This window comes from Seriola dumerili, unplaced genomic scaffold, assembly GCF_002260705.1.
Source record: "Seriola dumerili isolate Sdu_G_001 unplaced genomic scaffold, Sdu_1.0 BDQW01000295.1, whole genome shotgun sequence".
Taxonomy (NCBI): Eukaryota; Metazoa; Chordata; class Actinopteri; order Carangiformes; family Carangidae; genus Seriola; species Seriola dumerili.
The window spans coordinates 313,192-331,907 of record NW_019174550.1 but is presented as its reverse complement, the minus strand read 5'-3'; the positions used below and the strand labels follow the sequence as shown (position 1 = coordinate 331,907).

Genomic DNA, 18,716 nt, shown 5'->3' with positions numbered 1-18,716 from the left:
CCTCCTCTCTGCTCACTTCCTGGTTGGTGACGTGTGCGAATGCGTGATTACGTTTAGTAGATGCGTCAAGTTATTTTTCTCCCGTTTTTGTGGGAATATTAGTTGTTTTTTTATCCTTTCTTGTGTAACACGTTGTCTGTTGTTGTGCTAATATTCATAATATGTTACTTTTTAACCTAATTACTTGTAATACTTATTAATCAAATCAAATTACGTTTGAATTTTGCAGCAAGGTTTGTTCAAAATCTCTCTTTCTAACCCATTTCTGTTTATTTTCTTTTTTCTGCTGGAATATATCAGTAACACTGATATCTAGTTGTACTTTTGTGTGTGTTCTATATTGCAATCAGCAATATCAGTCACAGACACAGTGATGGAAACTGTGGTGGATGTGGTCAGTCTTTTAGAAGCTCAAATGCTGTTAAAATTGGGGCAGTTGAAGCTGAATGTATAGGCTATCAATCTACAATCACACCACGACACAAATTTCATAGTTTCTTATATGTATTTTACAACTGCAATTACAATTTACAATTCCAACTTCTTATAAATGATCATGAAATAGGAGGTTACCACTGTGTCAGTATTGAGGAATTACATATAATCCTCCATTACATCCAGAATACTTGAGAAGTAATGACAATGATGGTCAAATTAAATGGCAATGCAAATTAAAACGTGTGAGGGTATCTGTAATAAGCAGTAGGCTATTGTCTTTGCCATAGTAGTTTATAAATGTAAGGAACATTTGAATACTCCAGGGGGCGCTAAAGACTTTTGTAATATACTCAGTTGACTATAACATAAGTGGATTACTAATAAATGACTTGGTCAAATACAGTTTTATGAATTCTGTATGATGAAACCTTTCTGATACAACCAATCCATACTCTGATTGCTTGTATAGGCAGAACAGACTGTCTGTGTCTCTGTAGCAAAGAATGTTAAATAAGAAAAGCACATAAAAGTCTTGGACATACCCTGTTTGAGACAATACATGAAAGAGGGAAACAACAGACATTATTGTAATGCTGAGGAAGTTCCAGCTGTGCAACAAAGCTCTCCACCTCTCTTCCAAGCTCTTATTCATTTCACAGCTCCTCTGTGATATGATTTTGAGGTCAAAGACCATACAATATTAATGTTACTTCACCTGTAATTTATTTACTTTTCACAGACTCAGAGGTGTTGGGAAAAGCCAAATTATCAGAAAAATTGGTGTTTTGACTACTGCTTTAACAGGAGGTAGGTAAAGTGTGAGTTTATATCCAACAGGCTGCAGCTCCAAAGGTCAGTGTTCATCTTCACTGCTGCTGCTTTCCTCTCTGGTAATTGCTTGTTAAATTGAAGGGAAAATGTTAGCAGACACAAATGAGGTAAATATTTAATCTAAGACAACCTGTGCGCCTGGTTTGACTTCACTGACAAAAAACTGACAACCTCCATCCAGACAGCAGTCGAACAGGTTCAGGACACAGTGTTCTACTTTCATACACAGATGTGTATAGTTGGCATTATAGGGATATATTGGTGGATACAATCTGTGATAATGAGAGGATGTTTCACACAACATAGCAGAGGATGGTTTCAATCCATCAACCTCTGAGTTGTGGACCCAGCACTCCACTTTCCTGGACGAGAAGAGAGAGAAAGAGCACTGGAACTGTGAATTGAACTGTTTGAAATTCTTCTCACAGAAAGGAGCATTCTTATATAATGTGCTGCCATTGTTTCTTAATGACAGAAAGAGGTGGTAATAGGAGGAGAGAAAGGGGCTGAGAGGAGGGAACGAAGTTCAGGCAGTGAAAAAATGTAGAGAGAGGAGAGAGCACATGAATAAGAAAGAGACTGTGAGAGAGGGAGATGTTCATGTGTTTAATATAAGAGAAATATTATAAGATTTAAAAAAATATATAGTTACATTTTTCACAAAACGTTGTGCTTGAAGTTGCAATGAATATTAGTTGTGAAGTTTATCTTAGCATGCTGCAAACCAAGGGTGATCAAGTCAGTCCATTTATTTAGTTTTATTCTGTTTAATTTCTGAAGTTTGTACAACACACAGTTCTTGTATTCAATGTGTTAAATTCTTTTACATATTTGTATGTATTACTTTATATTGTGGTGATTTTACTGATGTGATGAACAAATCAGTGTTCGCTTTGTCCATATAGCTCTCCATTCATGCCAGTGCAGAGTTAGAGAGGGAGGCTTTCCATGGTGAACAGTCTCCTCTTTGTCTGTGTGAGAAAACTGGGCCATACAGTCTCATCTAATGGGAAAGAGGAGAACAAACAAAAAAAGACAAAAGAAGAGGAGGAAATAAATTACAGACAGAAATACAAATGGAAGAAGGGAGCGAATAGAGGTAGAAACATTATTTAGATGTACAATCAGCTGCATTGGGGGGGTTTGAATTCAGATATCACTGCTACACTTATATAAAACCCAGTTAATGTACACCTACAACATATCAGTGAAACTGAACATAAAGCAATAACATTACACAATGTGACAAAGTCCCTATGAAGAAGATTGTATGTTATCGAATGTGTGTCTGTTGCATCAACTTATGAAATGTTTCACTCCCAACACGCTATGTCAATTGTTTTCTAAATATCTTTTTACACTGTATCCAGGGCACAAAAATAATATTGTATCATGTTTCCTGTTGATTGGACATTTGAAAAGGAAAACAGGTTCATGCTTGTTCAAAAGCTGAATAAATGAATCTGTGAATACCTTTTTTAGATTAAATGAAAGCAGAGTTTCCCTGAACTACACTGGTTGAGCCTGAACTGTATCAAACAATGAGATGAAAGCACAAGAACTCAGCCAGACTGGTCTAAACTGGTCCAGGTCTGCCCTGCTGTGCTTTTTTTTTTTTTTTGTCAAGCTCATGCTGTCTTGCAAAATAAACTCTCTCATAGGGATTCAGGGATCAGACAAGGATTTATAGTGAGGCCCTGTGTGCAATCATGTGTGTGAGTGTGTGTCCCCAGCCCCTAACTGGGAGATACTGAACTATACTTCGAAAATATACATTTGCAAAATTAAATTAATTGTTGTTGCTTTTATGTTCTGTGGAATAAGCTTGAAGATACTTCAAGAATTCAAATGACAGAATCAGCTGTAAATCCCATTTTTATACCAGTTTCCTTTTACTTGTACTTGTGGTTGATCACACAGCACTCTTTTCTGTAATAATAATTGATGTCTCCTGTAAACTGCTGTGTCCCTGAGCCACCAGTGTAATGTAATGTACAGTAATCATTGCAGACAGACAAAACTATGCAGCAATGTTGCCCCCACCCCCCTATCTCTGTGAGTGTGTGTGTAGACTTGCACATGGATTTACTACCACCCCCCTTCTCCTGCCAAAGGCATAAACAAAGCACAGAGGCTCTACAATAGGTCTTGGAGCGATATATTTAATCGCTGTCCTCCATGAACTTGTGCTCTCCATTTGTAGTGGCTGATGGTGCAGCCAGTTTGCAAAACACGTGAATCAGTGTCACATAAAGTTTGAAACGCATGCTTGGATGTAAGTTTATCCTTCAGGTTCAGGTTGTTATAGATGAGAAGACTCAACAGGGCTCAGACAACGTGTGGGAAAAGATACAAACAGTTTTGCTTTAGCTCAGTAATGTGTTTCCATTAATACCTCTGGCCATGTTGCATTACAAATTTTGTTCTACATTTTGCTTCACCCTCAACTCATAAACATGTTTACTCATCCCTGCCCCCTCCTCTCTTTTTGTCTGCCCTTTCCCCCTGTTTATTTTTGCACTTCCCCATTTCTTGGCCACTCCTCCTTACTCCTGTTTCCTGATTCAACCACTCATCTGTCTCCTCCTCTTTCCCTGTTTTTTTCTTTCTGTACTGTTTCCCTTATGGATCTATTCTGGACCAACAGCACAGTGTGCTCCCATCAGCCAGCAGCCCTTTCATAACTTGACGCTGCAAAACACACACGTGATCAACAGGCTGAAATAAATACAGAAACAGATGGTGTGTGGTGTGTTACTTTATCTAACAGAGAAACATAGACAGCATGTGCATGAGTGTGAATGTGTCTCACTGGACCATCTCAACTATAAGACAGTTACCAGCTCTGAATGTCTGAAGTATTGCTAGTAACATCAGGTTGCTACACTTTCCAACACCAGGCACAATAACAGAAGTTCAAAAACAGCAGGGTTATGACAGGTTATATTGTCACAGATCCACAAAGAGACACACAGCAGCCTAGGAGCCCCTCCTAAGTAAGATTTATAGAAGATTTATAGTAGACCCAAATATGGAAAACATATAGAAAGATGTCATTTTGAGTGTGTTTACCTGTCTGCACTACAAGTGGAAAGATAGCAGGAGTGAGAGTGAAATCGTAATGATAAATAAACCTGCATTTTCACATTTGCATTATTCCCAGTATATCAAATAAAAGCAAGGAGCTCCCAGGCCATGCTTTGAAAACAATGAAAAAAAAACTGTGAAATTGTGGCATTGAGTGGTTTTTGGTTTGTCATATAAGACAAAAGCCAAAAGAGCTCCAGGGCAATAGGATAGGGGCTGAACAAAAACATATAAGTGAACAAGACAAGCACACACCTGCAGGTACAGTCACACCGGGGCAAAGTGGTGGAGCGTGCTCTTGAAGTTACCTGTCACTACATCTCACACGAATATGATTATCTGAGGTCATATACATACAGATCTAATAATGGATCATTAAACTGACTCTGGGGTTGCATAGCGAGATAAACAACGTTCTCATTCTCCTTCACTTCATTGTGACAATTCCTAAAACTATCAACTGCTGTTCATAGTGTGACCTGTACAAATATGGCCTGAAACACACCAACATGACATTAAGATTTTGTGGGAGCTTTTCCCAGAATGCTGCTCTTAGTGTAACTCAAGGAAGGTCAACAACAGCTGGGGAAGGCTTCAGAGCACAAGCAGGGACAGGAGGACGCTGGTTTTCAGATTAGCTGCTCATAACTGTTCACTCAAATTTAATATAGGCAATATTACACATGATTACATTATTACTCAATATTAATTAATTATTTAATAATTACCTCCGCCAACGAGATTGTGTTTTCACCCATGTCCATCTGGTTGTTGGCTTGTTTGTTTTTTTGTCAGCAGGATTACGTAAAAAGTACTGAGCAGAGTGGCACCAAACTTGGTGGAGGGATGGGGCACAGGCCAGGGTAGAATCCATTTAATTTTGGGGCACATACGGTTAAAGGGGCAGATTCAGGAATTTATTATCAGTGTTCTCAACATTGCAAGATCGACACACTCTCAAGTACTCCAGTCCCTTGCTAATACAAACCATCCAGTGCTGTGGAAAAAGCATTTCAGTCCAATTCATCTTAGTCAGAATTTTTACATTACTTTCTTGAATTTCTTAGCACTGTAATGGGAGCATGATCATATCAGAGTATGATCAGCGACTGTTTAGTCAGTTGTTGATGGAGGAAAGAAAATTATGCAAATGAGGTCTGTATAAACAGACAGGAAGTGAGGGTTAAATAAGATTAGTGAAGAACAGAGTGGCAGTCTCCATTAATCAAAAGGTTAAAGGCCTCAGGGGAGACCAGATAATCTGCAATCAACTAAATTGATTACATTATCATCAGGAAAGGTTTGTAGAACCACACTGAATTTATTAGTTGTTGCTAACAATTTTAACAAAGTATTTTCAGGGTAAAGCCCCTGTCGCTGTGTCATGAGGATTTTGAAGCATAATAACTTTCCATATTAAAACATGTGATGGCTGTCTTCCACTGCCATCTCCTTTTATTTTACTTCAGCTTCAAATTAAAACACAAGAGCCCAGGGTAAAACACCTTTGAAGTTCTGCATCTTCTGTCTTTTGAACAGGCTGACACTGTGTGAAAACGGACACAAACATGAACGTCAATAATTGAGGTTATATGATAGAATAGATTTTGACAAAAAAAAAAACAAAAAAAAAACACTAATAGTTTGGAGCATGGAGTTTGTCTAATGTATGTCTGTTTGCTTGTTTGTTTATTCAGCTTTTGTGGGGAGGGAGAGAGGAGGGAGGGAGATGGTTATTCGGTCATCCCTCAGAGGGCGGAGCAACCAGGGGAACTAGAAATACAGACCGAGCCTGTCTGTAAGAAGATTAGAAGAGACCTAAGGATAAACGACCGCAGACAATAAAGAGAAGTGGACGGACCATACATTGTATTTTTTACAGGTAATGTTTCATTTACTTTATCGAGTTTTCTTCCACAAAACTGTGTTTAAGTCTGAGTCAAAGAATGGGAAGGAAAAAACGATGTTTCAGTGCCTCGTGGCTCCGCAGATGATGGTCGCTTGATTTGATCACCTCTTAAAAAAGATTAATTATAGCCGCTTGAAACCGGTCGAAAGTTTCTTATTATTTTTAACTGAGACTTATTCGACCAACGAGTGAGATTGATATTCGAGTTTTAAGATTCTCTTTTATTAACATCATTTGACAAACCACCAGGGCAAAGCAGCTGGCCAAGAACAGAGATCCGCAACTGCAAGTAAACAAAATACATTTGGTGTATATGCATAACAGCTGTCTAACAGTGAATATAGCATTTTAGTAGTTATCAGTGTTAAAGTAGACACTTATTTTTAATACAAGTTGGTCTCTATTTTCGATATCCCGTGTATGGCAACTAGCATTTTATTATTTTTTTTATCGAAAAAATACAATGGTAAATCCGAATAAAAACAAATACAGAAGTAAATAGCGTGCCAAATTGGGGGGAAAAAAAGAATAGCAATGGTAGTTAATGATTAGCTAACAATCCACTCTTATTGTGAAGGTTACATTGTTTCCGTTGATACTGTTTGTAGTTAAACGTGTCCTGTAACTGGCAGCTGCTGTTTCATCAGACAACTGTTGAACACGTTACTGGTACTAACACACCTTTGTAAGAGTCGTGTGTCCAGTTGAATTTATGGACCAGAAACAAATACTATAACTACGACGTGTAGAGTAATTAGCTAACGGTTATTTTCCAAAAAGTTTAGTTTTTCTCTGAGCTCTTTCGTCAGTTGCTCACTTGAAAAGCTACGCTAACATCGTCTGTTAACTGTTCTGCATTAACTAGCAACAACCGTTTCATTTCTGCTTTAGTAATTAGCTAGCTATCCTAGCTTTTTTCACTATAAGGTAATGGTATATGATAGACAGTTAACAATTCAAGTGACCCAAAATGTTAAGGAATCCTCACTAATTTTGAATCTTAGTTGTCTTTTTTCCACTCATTTTTTGTCACATGTTGTGTTACGTATTGTTTTCCTGTGAAACACGGTTCAGAGCCAACACCCTTTCTGTCGTGGAGAAGTGACTTGGTTAATTAACTTGACAATCTGTGCTTCTTTGTCTCTCCTACTGTCATCCACCCCTCTGTACCACCATATCTAAAGAAGTCAGATTTAACCATGAATAAGGACACAGAGATCGACATGAAGGAAGTGGAGCTCAATGAACTGGATCCAGAGAAGCAGCCCATGACTGGCGATGGCCAGGCAGCAGGTGGAGAGAAGAATGGCAGCGTCAAGCTGAAGGTCCCTGAGGACGAGGTTACATTCACCGGCTTGTCCAAAGAGGAGCTGATGAAGGTTGCTGGTACTCCAGGGTAAGAGATAGTATTCAACAGTTGCTATAAATACTTTCTAAATACAGATATACTTGTAATGGCATATGGTATAAAATAAATGATCATGGTAACATTTTTCTCCTCCTGAACTCATCCTTTTTTGTGTAGATGGGTGCGGACCCGTTGGGTGCTTCTTGTCCTGTTTTGGCTGGGCTGGGTAGGCATGCTGGCTGGAGCCATTGTAATCATAGTGCAGGCCCCTCGCTGTAAACCCATCCCTGAGATGAACTGGTGGAATGAAGGACCTCTGTACCAGATCTCTGACCTCATAGCTTTCTCTGATGGAATGGAAGGTAGAGTATTTTAGGATTTCAAACACAAATTTTTTCAGGGTAAATATACAGTGTTTACACTTTCGTATGTTAAGGCTGATGCCCTTTATTGATGCTGTTTGCATGTTCTTTCTTGCTCATGGTGTCATCCTTATTCCTAAAATAAGATGTAGAGATTATTTACAAAGTGCTCTGGTCTTCATGTGGTAACCCACTCTAATTCACATGGGAAAAATCTTGTGACAATGTCTTGGGTTTCCTTGGTTCTATGTGGCCTATTCCAGCTGGCCAGATACCAAATTGCTGACTAGGCTGACACTGAGTGACTCAAGGTCTAAAGGACACAAAAAAACACACAAGTCATTTCTTTCATATCTCTCCTACTCAGACTTGAGGTTAAGGTTGGGCAACCCAATACATTTATTGCAGTGGTGTGCAGATTTTTTTCTTTCTTTAGATCTCTTTTAGACTTAGTTTCAGATCTCAAAAGTGATAAAACTATTCTTTTAGGCTTTCTATTTTCATTAAATGCTACTTAAAAGACAGTAACACTTATATGGCTTAATTTTTCCAATTTTGATTTTAACTTTATAAGGAAGGTAGGAAGGAAGGACAGATTGTACTGCTGTTCCCAAAGTGAATTACTCATGAGCACTCAGATTTCCAACAAGCCTTGGCTAGGATTCCAAAAAGCACACGTGACAGATTTTTCACATAAAGGACCTCCTTGTACTCAGACTTCACATGGCCAGCAGAGGGTGTGGAGGGAGCCTTTCACATGCTCCTGCATAGAGTCAATACTAGCTATAAGAGCAGCAGAATTCACCCTTAACTTTCCTAATTTTTTCTTTACTTCGCTCTGTTTTGCCCTCTAACCTTCTGCCCTTTCCTCATAACCCTCTGACCCTGCTACCCTCCACACATCGGCTCTCTGTTGTCTAATTTGAAATTCACACTGACGTGATGACATTTAATTCTCCCTCCCTGTGTCTATTTGTCTGTAGGTGTTGGAGCAAAGTTGGATGATATGAACCAGTTGAAGGTGAAAGGCCTGGTTCTCGGCCCTCTTCATACCGTCCAGACTGACAAACCAGAAACACTGGATCTTAATGTAATCAACCCAACCCAGGGAAACGAGAAAGAACTGGTTACTGTACTGGAGAAGGCCCACAAGAAGGGTAGGTCATCATACATGTGAGATCAGTTTTTTGAGTTTAAGAGCTCAGACCATCATTATGAATCACAAATGTTGGCCTCATTCACAGTCAGTAGTAACAGAGAAGGACCTTTGTGTTTGCTTTTTTTATGCTGATTTGCACTGCTCATGCCCAGGTGTTATAAGCAGACTTTTGTTTTCTGTTTTTTCATAGGCATTTCTGTGGTGCTTGATCTGACTCCAAACTACCCGGGAGCTGCTTCCTGGTTCACCCCTGCTGATTCTGGCGATGTGATGGATAAACTCAATGTATGACACACACACTATGGTCTATGGTCCTTCATTCACTGAATCCATGTCACTGAACTGTTGTAGCTAAAGTGCTCATGTTCTCCTCCAGGCTGCAGCAGAGCGCTGGCTGCGTTTGGGTGTTGATGGCATCAAGGTGTCTGACATTGGTGTTGCCTCCAGCTATCAGGACTGGTCTAAACTGCAAGCTGTTGTCCAGGGCAACCGCACTGAGGACACCAAGAAGAGGTAACTATGACTGCCACTTTCTGACTTCCTTTGGTTCACCATAAGTAGACAGTCTATGCAAGAACACACAATGTTTAATTTGCGAGACTTTTGCATATATTCAGCTATTTTCCAGTAGATATAGAGAAATTTTCAATGCTTCAATAAAATGTCAGCTGACAGTTGTGTTTCTAGAGAAAACCTAGAGATTAAATGCATTCCAGTGCTACGGGGGACTGTGGGTGGGGGTTAGAGAGAGCTGGATCAACAAGAAAGGCATCCACAGGCCAGTGGCGCCTTACACTCATGTTAAAGAGACACCTTGTGGAGGATTTAAGGAATGACACAATTCACTTTTAAAACAGATTTCCACATTCAAACAAACAAACACACATACAAACAAGTTATGATATAACTCAAAATGTTCTACTTTCCACTGACTGAAACTGGTGTCCGCAATATAAACCATTGCCCCAACATGCTTCATTGCTCTAATCTGACCCTGTTTTCTTCTTCTCAGGGTCTTGATGGGTGTAGTTGAAGGTCTTTCGGCTGAAATGGTGTCTCAGCTCGTCAATACCACTGGTGTAGATCTCGTCCTGTCTGACCTCCTCAGCAGCAATAGTGGAGGTTGGTTTGAGTTTCCTGTTTGTCTGGCCGTACTTGAATCAAGTGCTTGTCTTCTCCAAGGAAGCTACGTTTACGCTTATCAATTAAAAAAGTTTCAATTTGTATTTAATCATCTGCCGTCGTCTCCATCATGATTACACCACCCCTCCATTAGTTATAGGGGCTATGCTGTTTTTTCTTTGTATTCCCTTGTGACATTCTTGGTGTCTAAATCAAGAAAAACAAATGTCTTTTTTGTGTGAAAACCAACCAGTTGGTGCAGAATGGTGTTTTACAGATGATTCTTTTACCTGAATATCTGCAGGTGTGGAGCGCATTAAGGACATGGACACCCTTCACTCTCAGCAGAGAAGTCTAGGCTGGGGTCTAGGTGCCACCAAACTGGTCCAGCTGTCTCAAGTAGCCAAAACTCCATCCCTGATCCGTCTCTACCACCTACTGCTCTTCACCATGCCTGGAACCCCAGTGTTTACCTATGGAGATGAGATTGGCCTTCACGTAAGAATAGAACGGACCAGATCAGTTTGAATCTTTCAGCAACTTACAGCTCTTACAGAGTGTAACCTTTGTCTTTTCCTTTTTGTTTCCTTATTAGGGTGTAAACTCTTCTAAGATGGTTTGGGATGTAGAGAAGAAACCTGCTGAGGGAGCAGCTGTTAGTGAGGCTGCTGAGGTAAGATTGTATTCATTAAATATCTGTGTGGGAAAAGGAGTCCTTAAGAAAAGTAGTGAGGGCCTGGTCAAAAACACTGGTTTAGTTTCAGTGTTTTCACGGTGAAAAACACTGATTTAGTTTCAGTGTTTTTGAAAAAATGTCCTCGATTTTCACATTTACAGGCAGAGCGGAAGGAGCAGGCTGCTTTAAGGAAGTGGTTCAGATCTCTCAGCGAGTTGCGAGGCAAAGAGCGCTCTCTCCTCCACGGCGACTACTATCCTCTCTACTCCTCCGCCTCCTCCCTCTCTTTCCTCCGTCTGTGGGACCAGAGCGAGAGATTTATAACGGCTGTTAACTGGGGAGAACAACCTGAGACACTCAAAATCTCACTGGCACCTACAGGCAAGTTTCAGTTCAACAGAAATATCTAGTTCAGATGTAATGTGTCATATGCAGTAACTCACATTGACTATAGTTAGTTATTGTGTTCATGTTTTTAACACCATTTTGTTCCTGCAGAGGGAGTAGAGTTGCCAGAGACAGCCAAGGTGAAGTTCTCAGCTGAAACAAACTCCACAGCAGACTTCCCAGTAGACTCCACAATCAGCCTGGACAAAATCACCCTGCAACCTGGACAAGCCATCCTGCTGCAGTTCCCCTATATGGGCTAAAGATGGTGCCAAACTGTAGGAAAGCTGCCTACAGACTAGCCCTGTTAAGAAGAATTAAAGGCAGTCCTAATCCTTAGGAATAAAATGGCATGTTTAAAAGAAACAGGGCTTTATCTCTTCACCATAATAAATAGGACTTTCTATCAGTTTATTTAGTCAGAACAGAAATAAATTGGGTTAAAGAAGATCTGCCTTACATTTGCAGAATGTTGACCAGTATAAAACCTGGGCTTTTATAAAGATAACACACTTTTTTTAAGTTTATTTTTGTGTTGTTTTCTTTTCTTTTTTTTTTTTGTTCTTTGGAAAAGATGCAGCCACCTCAGACATGCACTCATCAATTGAGCTTTTTGTCCATTTGTGATCTTTTATTGTTGATGCTCTGTATATTGTCCAGATGTGTGAAAAACATTCCATTCCATTCTTTGGGCATTTCTTTAGCAGACCTTGTGGGGGGTTTTTTAATTATAGATTTTAAGAAATTCTGTTTTTGTGACAGTTTTACTTTCTTCATGGCCCTTTTTTCTCACTGAATGGCACACGGGAGAACAAGTTAACTTTGAACATGTGCGGTGAATCGGTTTGAGGTATTTTAAGAGTGCTAGTAAACAAAATTGTTGCAAGTGGCTTCAGGTCTGTCAAGTGAACTGAATCGGAAATGAATAAACGGAAAGTTCTGTACCGACTCCTGCACATTTGTGTTTTTGTCACAACATTTTTTAAGAGTTAGTTGTTTGTTTGAGCCTGTTCTTTATGTCGGAGATAATACCAGATAAGAAATTCACTATTCTCAATGCATACAGGTGTGTGAAAGTGTGTCACAGATGTTGACAGAGGAAGCACGTCTATATTTTATCACCATCCTGAGATGGGTTTTATAGACACATTATTCTAGACTCTAAAATGTATGTAGTGCACATACCTACAAGTTTAACTGAATGGGTCTTTAAGTAACTACTGTCATAAACCCCCTCCATATAATGTCACATTTCCAAATCTCAGAGAAACCGTATTTAGTTTTGATAATATTTAAAAGCACCTGTACTAAAAATGCAAACAAATGCAGTCTTTTATTACAATATGTTCCATAGTCGTCTCAGGATTTTTGTGAGAGATAAAAACTGAAAAATTAATCAGCATTGACAAAATCGGGTAGATGAATGAGCAATTTGAGAGATTATTGTATTTCCTGCAGTGGCTTTTTACATGTGTGTAATTTAAAAGGACTGAGTTCAATGGAACATTATACTTATACTATACTTAAAATCTTTCCTATAACTATCTGTCTAAAATGCTTTAGATGGTAGATAATGGATGAAGAGTCAGGTTCACCTACAATAGTCCTACTTAGACTGAAACAGTGATGAACACCACCTGCATACTGTATACATAATGATAAAATGATAGAGGAGGGTTTTTTGTTGTTTTCAATTGATGTTTCATTGGAAGTATTGTTTTCAATTGATGTTTCATTGGAAGTATTGTTTTCAATTGATGTTTCATTGGAAGTATTGTCATGCTCAGTGACAATGGCACAGTAGGAGAGCAAAAGAGACAAGAGGTTGACTTACTGTAAACAATCAAGGTTCAGTATCTTTATCAAAAGTTTGTGGTTTTGTTCTTTATTGGCTGTTAGTCTTTGTATGACTTGATTTTATAATTTTACTTGTTAATTTAGAAAAACGTCAACATACTATTTGTTTAACCATCAACCGACCCAGTTTGAGGTCTCTGGTGCCATTCCAGAGTTTTGAGGTACTTTTACTTGAGTTTTTCCATTTTTATGCTTCATATTTATTGTGCAGCACTCCACTGCATTTTCAAGGGAACTATACTAACAAACTTTATCTTGCAGCTGTAGTTACTAGTTACTTGGCAAAACACATCAGTGGCTTATGAAGTATTATACACCAGTTTTAATGAAACATCCCAACAGTACAGAAAGTGGGTCAAATTATCTCCAACTCGACCAGTTACAAAATTAAAATAATGCTTACATATTAATATATCCGTTTTTAAAAAATCCAATAATATATATCATATACCACTCTAAAAGGAACCATTCTGTATAATACGTACTTTTAATTTTGATACAGTATATCTATATTTATGTATATTTTGCTGACTAGCGTTGAAGTGTTCAAATCCTACTACATCAGTTTAAGTGGCAAAACCACAATTTAAAAATATTCTGTTACAAGTAAAAGTCCTGCATTGAAAATGTATTGTTAAAAGTTAAAGTTCTATTAGAAAAATGTACTTCAAGCATCAAGAGTAAAAATACTCAGTGCAGCGGAATGGCACCTGTCCGTATTATAAAATCATATATTATATTACTACGGTATATTATTGATGCATAAATGTGTAAGTATACATTTCCCTGTAGTTGAGGTGGAGTTCATTTTAACTACAATACACTGTTTAATCTATAACAATGCATGATATTTTAGTATCCCGTCATATACTTTGTATGTAAAATCTTAATTTAAGAAGTAACTAGTCACTAAATATGCTGGAGTAAAAAGTGCAATACTTTCCTCTGAAGTGTACAAATGTAAAGTAGGAAAAAAGTGAAATACTCAGGTGCAAGTACCTCAAATTTGTACTAAAGTATGATACTTTATTAAATATACTCAGGTACATTTCACTTGATAATACATCTATACTTTTATTTAAGCAAAAATTTTGAACTTTAGCTCTTTTGCTTGTAACAGAGTACTCTTCCATTGTGGTATTGTATATTTACTTAACTAAACTAGTTTAAACTAAACTAAGGTCCTGGATGCTTCCTCCACTGCTGCTTTTAATACGAGATCATTAAGACTTTGTAAAAAGCAAAAAATTGTCTTTTCTTCACTCCCTTTTAAAAAAAAAAATTTCTTTTATTTATGTATTTTTATGTATTGGAATTGTATCTGAGTGAAATTTTTAGCCTTAAATTTGCTGTAACAGTGCACACAGCGTTTATGATGGAAATATAATGTTATGATAGACTGCCAGGTTATGATTTTCAGGTTTTTAATGGTTTATTTTGGTTTTGATGTGGTACTTGAAGATGTCTTGTAAATTTGTATGTTTAATCTTATCTTATCAAATGGTGTCTTGTATGGTACTGCGGCAACTTTTTGAAACATAAATCAACAAACTTAAAATAATGTGAGTAATTACTCTGGAACTCTAACTTAAAAAAAGGACTAGTCATCAAATTCTGAAATCCTACACTGTATCTTTAAAGTTTAAATATGTAAATTTATGATTAGTTTCATTATTAATAATGTAATGTCATAAAACCATTTCTTATTCAAAATCATTGATTTAAGAGCATCCTTTTGATAAAAATGTCAGACAGTCCCTTTAATACCTGAAACTTAAGTTAATTCTCAGCATAGTTTCAGGGTCCTGGGACAATACAGTGCCGCCGTGTCGCTGTGGTATCACAGGGGAGGTTTGAAGTTGATGATACCGGGAATCAGAGACTGTCTAAGCACCTCTCTGCGCACCCCACGCCGCTGCGAAACCCAACCACCGTCTCACCCACCACCATGCACACTCATGACTGACTCTCAGTCTGAGTCTGACACACACACTTACACCTTTTACATCACAAAGTTACATGACCTTTCATCAGCTTTCATGGAGCAGTGCACAGACACTAATGAGGTTTTACACTATAATGTAGTTCACTTCACCTGTCACTTGATCATGGAAAGCCCAGTGTTCTGAAAACCTGCAAACTGTGAGTGAAAGCAAGATATTGTACACTCAAAAAACAATCCTAAAGCGAGTCACTCTGCTCAATATACTGACACTAACGTAACCATTTAATATACCAGGTTTTTACATGTGAAAAATGTTTGTTTCCAAAGCTACCTCTTCACTCTCTTCAGTTCATTCATTACCAAATGCATTTTTATGTTTTCATCTGTTACAAGTACAAGTCCAGGAAACGCTGCTTCACTTTGGGCTGAATGTTTGAACTTTGTCTTCATACAGTTTTACATGTTCACAACAGTGCGAGCTGTCGACCAGTGTGTAGCTCTTCTAGAACAGTTTGAGGCTCAGTGCCTTGCTCAAGGGCATTTCAAACATAGTTGAACAGGGAGAGAAATACTCATTTATTTTGTTGTTGAACTTCTAGTCATCTCCTCTGACTTTTAAACTGACTGTTGAAATGTTGGACTGTTGCGTGTCAGTGCCTCAGAATGAATCTGTATTGTCACTCCTGTTCAGTCTTACCAGGGCTGGATTCATCATGTCAGAGGGCCCTGGAACAAGAATGAACTGCTTGGCACTTATTAACCCCTTGTTCTGACGATGGTCTTAAAACAGCAAAGAAAACGTTATTACAAAACACAAGGGCCGCCTTCAGTATAGCACCGGCTAAATGACTTGTGGGGAACTCTCCACCTTTAAAGAATCAGGTACGCTCTGAAGGACAAACTTGTTTTTTGCTTCTCTGGAAAAAGCACATATCATTTCAAACGACATGCTTGCTCTTCATCAGACAGTTTAGAGAGGATCGGTCTAGAGTGGCCTTTGGGTAGAGTTGTTTTCTTGTCCTGAATTCATGTTTCTTTTGTCAGCTATGTTCATAATGTATTCCTGTAGCATCACCATGCTCTGTTCTGTTTTATTTTAGGTATAAAAAAATGAAAACTGAAGCATATAATGGTACCAACAGATCACCCCAAAAAAACTAAAACAACCATAACCATGAACCCATTTCTCCCTCTATGTGCATTGTACTAAATTTTACTTTTCTTGAATACTACCTGGCCACAGATTTACTGTGTATACATTTAATTAAAAGCAAATTAATTTAGGAATATACAAAATAATGTGCTTATTCATCTCATCAAAAGTTAGATGAGAGGTGAAAGCAGCCGGCTCTAGGCGTGTGCAATGGGGGGCAATGCCCCACCAAATTATCCCACTGCCCCACCAAATCGTCCCGCTTCATCCCAAAATTTAAAAAATAACTGAAAAGTAGAGATATTCAGCAGTTTCCGATTATTGGTATCGTTATTTAACCGTCAACCGATTTATAATGCGCTACTTTGGTTTAGTCAGGTCTGGAGTAATGTCCCGCCCACCGCTACATCTGATTGGTTACAAATCATGAGTAATAGCCTGTCACTCCGAAGGTTTTAGTGTACGCAAAAGTCTCAGATCAGAAAAAGCTCCGTTCGCGAGCTGAACCGTGTGACGAAGGTAAGACAGCACAGATCACTGAAAATGAAATAAACATTACAATCCTTTACACTGAAGTTACAATAACACCACACTCTGATGAACAAGTTCATTTGCTGATTCAAGACACACTGAACAAGAGAGAGAGAGAAGCTAGCGCTAACAACTAAGCTAAATTAACTAGCATCTGAGTAGTATGTAAACAACTGCTGAATTTATGTGCTAAAAGGAGCAGAGAGCTCTGAGTGCTGGAGCAGAACTAGCGTAAGTTTAAATGTACAGCAGGTAATTAGTCACTGTGATGAAGAAAACAACGTTAACTGTGTTCAGACAGAGCAGCAATACACTACCAGTAACAAACTTCAGAGACTAGAGATGAGACTACAGTGACGTCAGCACGTCAATTGTCACTAACTGCTATTACTGAAAACACATTTTACTACAGGAGAAGTAAAATCACTGTGTAAAAATGAAATCAACTAATTAATTCCAAATTAAATACATTATGGGCTTATGTATTATTAGATTCTATGACTTTAGAACATAACATAAAACATTGCATGTTATAGCTTACAGTCCTAAATAATGCTCAGACTAGCCCAGTAAGGGGTCTTTAAGACTGGCAGTTAGTAACCACTCAACATCTCTTAATGCCCCCCCCAATCAAAGAAGTCTAGAACCGGGCCTTTGTGAAAGCACTCATCTCTGTTTGTTCAATATAAGGCCACAACCACCAGCTAGTTAGCTTAGCTTAGTGAACTGGAAACAGGGGGAAATAGGTTCTCTAGCTTTGTTTTAAGGGAAAAAAAATCCTGCCTATCATCTCCAAAGCTCACAAATTAACACAACCATTAGAATCTGCCCATAAAACATCTTACCTCACTCCGATCCACCTTTCTTCAATTCTTCTGTTTTTCAAAATCTTCCTCTTTTTCTCTCTTGGAGCCTGTAGTCAAGGTATGTTCAGCTTAAAGGGGTAATGTGTAAGAATTTGCCGACCGGGGAATAATGTCTTCCGAACAAATAGGGGGCAGCATATTACCAGAATGTTGTTTGGTGCATCTATCCCTGTCATTACCTTCTCTCCCAACCCCTTCCCCTGTGCCACAGTCTCACAAGTCTCAGTTAGCTGCAGCATCAGTGGGCTGGTGGATCATCAAAAAAATCCATAAAGTTTTTACCAGCCCTCTCTGTCTACCTGTCATTGAGGGTGAGCATGAGAGGGTGTTGTGTTGCGTGCATGTTCTGGGACTGGGCTCACTGGCCACTCAACCCTCACCCTCATGCTGAGCTAATGTTAGCTTGAATAAATCAAACCTCAGTACAGGGCAGTTGTTTACATGTTGCCAAACCTGCAAGGATTGGGGAATAATGTTTTCCACACAGTTTTACCTTGCGATCTGATTATTTGTTTGTCAGACTGACAACGACGATTTGACACCCAGTGTGCCCGGTCAGAGACACAGGGAAGATGTAGTGGTGGAAGGACCGGAGGACAGGCCATGAGAGGTCAAGCCAAATCAGCAGCATCAGAAGCTGAACTTGAAAAAAAGTGGAGGAATGTCACAGAGGATGGCTGCAACACAGTTACTACTTCCTCATCCTCTCATGTTGGACCGATGGCAGAGTGGATGCCACAGTGACACACTCATCTCTTGAGGTAGGCTACAAAGTGTTATGAGATGGTATGGGCCAGGGCTAGCTGGTTATAATACATAGAAGTCTTTTTTATGTCTTCACATTCTGTTTATAATTAAAATAATTTTTGAATGCTTTAAACCAAAATACTTACACATAGCCCCTTTAAAATGCAAGAAAAGTGTACATTTCTCAAGGAATGGGACAAAACTTCAAAGATAGATGAGACTCCTAGCTGATATCTTTAGCTTAGCACAAAGACTGAAAAACAGTTAGCCTGTCTCTGTCACAAAATCCCCCAACCGA

General features: G+C 38.7%; 1 protein-coding gene across 1 annotated transcript; it reads left to right on the top strand.

Annotated features, from left to right (window-relative positions):
* Positions 1 to 6,122: 6,122 nt before the first annotated feature.
* On the top strand, positions 6,123 to 12,268 carry slc3a2 (solute carrier family 3 member 2). Its single transcript, XM_022758349.1, has 11 exons — positions 6,123 to 6,238; positions 7,450 to 7,661; positions 7,791 to 7,975; positions 8,959 to 9,132; positions 9,325 to 9,419; positions 9,511 to 9,647; positions 10,147 to 10,256; positions 10,561 to 10,754; positions 10,852 to 10,929; positions 11,094 to 11,313; positions 11,431 to 12,268. The coding sequence occupies exons 2-11, from the start codon at positions 7,465 to 7,467 to the stop codon at positions 11,580 to 11,582; spliced, it is 1,542 nt and encodes a 513-aa protein (XP_022614070.1). The 5' UTR covers positions 6,123 to 6,238; positions 7,450 to 7,464; the 3' UTR covers positions 11,583 to 12,268.
* Positions 12,269 to 18,716: the final 6,448 nt, after the last annotated feature.

What these genes read in the sequence shown, in the direction of transcription:
- slc3a2 (XM_022758349.1), top strand. Translation starts at nt 7,465, where the DNA reads ATGAATAAGGACACAGAGATCGACATGAAGGAAGTGGAGCTCAATGAA. An exon ending in CTGTTAGTGAGGCTGCTGAG is followed by an intron (nt 10,930 to 11,093) that starts GTAAGATTGTAT and finishes TCACATTTACAG; the next exon opens with GCAGAGCGGAAGGAGCAGGC. An exon ending in AATCTCACTGGCACCTACAG is followed by an intron (nt 11,314 to 11,430) that starts GCAAGTTTCAGT and finishes TTGTTCCTGCAG; the next exon opens with AGGGAGTAGAGTTGCCAGAG.